At 35.3% G+C, this 3,891-nt stretch overlaps 1 protein-coding gene across 1 annotated transcript; it reads right to left on the bottom strand.

The window, feature by feature from the left end:
• Positions 1-373: 373 nt before the first annotated feature.
• Positions 374-850, bottom strand: LOC105770157 (uncharacterized). Its single transcript, XM_012591236.2, has one exon. The coding sequence runs from the start codon at positions 848-850 to the stop codon at positions 374-376; it is 477 nt and encodes a 158-aa protein (XP_012446690.1).
• Positions 851-3,891: the final 3,041 nt, after the last annotated feature.

The following is a 3,891-nucleotide window of genomic DNA, read 5'->3' as shown; positions in this document are numbered from 1 at the left end:
GATACTATAATATTATCTAACTTTCGTATTTTATAAGTTAATTAAGAGATATATGCTAGTCACGAATTTTAAAGCTGATACGTATAGAGAAAACTTAAAACAAAAACTCGAAACCTATAGAATAAAACAACGTTTTCCTTCACATGAAAAGAACAACAAATGGGGATAATAAAACATTAGTGAAATAAATGTTTGGGAAAGTAGAATACCTTACATATAATATGCTAAGATGAATCAAAATACGAGAATCAATATATGCAAAACTATATCTAATATATTGTAATTGATCTTCTGCTTTAATATAATCTCTTCTTACTACTGTAATTTATCAAGAAAACTGGTGCATGAAAACAAATAAAAAAACCCACCACCATTAATGTATCAACTTTGACAAGAACCCACCATTGATCTTCTTCTTCTTCTTCTTCTTCTTATCATCATAACCATTGTTTTCGATTCTCGAAACAAAAGCTACTGATCTGCTTTTAGTGAGTAAATTCTTCCCACTGAACCATAACAAAGAAAACGAAGAGCCCGCACCCCGATCTTTACCAAAACGATAACGATGCATGGGAGATGAAGAAGAAGAATATAAAGCTGAATCTGAAGCTGACGAACAGGGAGATGACAAAGAAGAAGATGATGATGATGGAGAACAATTGGAATCTGCAAGTTTAGTAGCAGTACGAATAGTGGAAGTGCAATGAGGTGGTGATGGTAACTTAGAGAGTTTGTCGACTAAACAAAGTGAACAAACCCCCGGAGATTGGCGATGCTTTGGGTGTCTTTTGCAACCTTCATTGGGCTTGGATCGCCCACCCTTTGATGATGATCTTCTTAATAACTTCATTTTTCTTAGGGTCTTCTTGGCAATGATGCCTAAACTATGTATTTATGGAACCAAAACTTGGGTTTGGGTGAGGTTTCCTAGAGGTTTCATCATGGGTGAAGGATATTGAGGAGGTTTGACTGCTGTGTGCTATTTATTTATTATATAGAAGTATTTATGTTTTATTTGTGTGTTACTTTAAGCGGGTGATGGAAAAGGTTTGATATGGAATAAATGAACGGCTGTGATTGATAGGTAGGTGGAAAGGGTCCACATGATTGCTGAGTCGGTGGTTAAGATGGTTTGTGTATAAACCGGTGGAGTGTGGAATGGAACAAGCTTTCTGTGAGGTCGGCGTAGAAAATCACACAAATTAATAAATAGGGCTCCATCCTCGATAAAGTGAGAGTTCTTTTTTTTTTATATATTAATATATTAATATTTATATTATGCACATTTGAGTTTTAATAAATTAAAAATGTTTATTATTTGATATAAAATTCAATATTTATCAATAAAAACAATTAAAAAAATGTTGAATCGATTCGAAACTTTACTCATATGATAATAATAATTATATTTATAAATTGATAAGCTTAATAGTTTAATTATTAAAATATGTAAAAGCTCTTATCGAAGTATATCTATGCTATCCTCGTACTATAATAATAAATGTTAAAACATTTGAAATTAAACAATAACACATATATTCTTTTGTTAAAGTAACACAGATAAAATACTTTAATTACATAATAATTCTTTGAATAGAGTTGCCACTTGTTTGAGTTATAAGAGAAAGTGCGAGCACCTCTCTCAAAATCTCATAAAAAATCTTCAATTTTTGGTTTGTATCAATGGCTATCTTGGCCAAGCAGCCAGCAGTTTTATTGCAATCCCTTGGAAAATGTTGAATACCCCACGAGTTTGCATTCAACAGCAGATGATGAATACCTCTAATGAGGGCAGAGTTCGAACTTGACAAAAACGAATCTTGAATGGCCTTAACCACCTCCAAGCTATCTATTTGTATTAGCACACCATCATAGCACCTGTTTTGAATGAGAGCTAAACTGTCAAGAATATCCTACAGTTCAGCGTCAAAGACTGAGCATTTGCCCAAATATCTATTATATCCCATAATCCACTCCCATTTCCATTCCTTATGACTCCCCCCGTTGCAGCACCACCTGAAACTATCTGGACTGCCACATCAATGCAGAGATTGATCCAACTTCTCGACATCTCGGCTATTGAAATTTGTTTCTTCTGTCTAGATACGTCCTTTCTGGGAAAAGAAACAAACTGTTTTGCCCATATATGTGAAATCTTAATAACCTCACATGTGTTCCAGGAGACGCCCTGAAAAAGAAAAAGGTTCTGATTCTTCCAAATTCGCCAGGTTAATAAACCAGATAAACATAACCAATTTACCTTACCGACGACTAGTTTCGTAAGGCTCTGCAAATTAGACTTTAACCATTGAAGAAGGTCTCTTGTAAAAAAGCTCTCATTGGTTTCATCAGGATAACTTGCCTCTAAATTTTTTTAGCTATCAGACGCTCTCGGAAAACATGCAAAATATCTTCAGAATGATAACCACATATACCACACAAGCTATTATACCATGTTCCCTGCTTAACAAGCTCCACGTCAGTCATCAGCTTTTATTTAAGAACGAGCCATGTAAAGAATTTACCCCTTTGAGGTCTTTGAAATTTCCATGGTATATTTCACTGCCAATCCTTCGATTTTCAAGACTTTTCCTGTAACACTTCTAACCCATATCAATCGCTGAAATAAGGTTACAGAGTATTACCAGAATTTACAGATCAAATACAGACATTTTATATCATTTCACATTCATATCAGAAATCAATCATAAATCAATCATATTGTCCCTTATATGAGCCATCGAGGCTCAAAATACACCTTCGAATCAAGTCAGGACTAAATTGGGAACTCAGAGAATTTTTCGTAAAATCTCAAAATTTTATCAAGGTGCAGAGGGCACACGCCCGTGTGGTCAGGCGGTATGGTTCACACAGCCAAGAGACACGTCCATGTCTCAAGCCGTGTGGGCATTCGAAGTAAGGCACATGGCCATGTCCCAACCAGTGTTCATACTTGTGTAACTCTCTGACTTAGGTCACACGGCCAAGTCACACGCTCGTGTGCTAGGCCGTGTGAACATAATAATTTTCATTAAATAGGTTCAGGGGTCACACGGCCAAGCCATACACCCGTATGCCAGGTTGTGTGATCAACTTTGAGCATTCTGTTTTGAAATTTTTAAGATGCAGGGAACACACGGCCAAAACACACGCCTATGTTCTAGGCCGTGTGTCACACGCGGTTGAGACACACGCTCGTGTCTCTGCCTCTGTGGACGAAATAGGGCTATTTTCAAGCCATATTTCTTACCCAAATTTGTTTTCCACCTATATAAACACTTAAACATATTCTCAAGTCAATACAATACATCCAAATCAAGCCAATATCAAGTATCAAATATGACATGTTAACACATATGACCAAGTTTTCATTTTTATCAAGTTAATCTAATACATATAAAAACATCTTTGTACTAAATATGCCATTTCATCCATTTATCAATTTATCCATATGATTTCCACCACTCATCCATTTCAAACACATATCAACTATGTCTAAACTCTTATATACTTTTCAAAACATATCTATCACAAGCCATTCTAAAGGTTAGTTACAACCAAATCCCATACATACCATTAATGGCCCAATTCAATCTCTACATGCCATTATAACCAAAAGTAATTTACGAATTATACCGAAATGAGCCGAGGGATAGTGTGATGTTGCTCCAACCAGCTTCCAACCAAATTGAGCTTCTGAATTACTATTAAACTGGGGAAATAAAAACAGAGTAAGTTTTAAACCTTAGTAAGTTCGTATAACAGGAATTTAACTTACCAATTAAATTCACATTTAAGGTAACCAAATAAACATGTTGAAACCAATTTGGTCAATTGCCTAGCACATATCCTCATCAAGCATGTTAGTCAAGTAATTCACATAAATACCAA

This window comes from Gossypium raimondii, chromosome 5 (genome assembly GCF_025698545.1).
Source record: "Gossypium raimondii isolate GPD5lz chromosome 5, ASM2569854v1, whole genome shotgun sequence".
In the NCBI taxonomy this organism is placed as follows: Eukaryota; Viridiplantae; Streptophyta; class Magnoliopsida; order Malvales; family Malvaceae; genus Gossypium; species Gossypium raimondii.
Note: the sequence above shows the minus strand (reverse complement) of the source record. Positions and strands in the feature narration are given on the sequence as shown.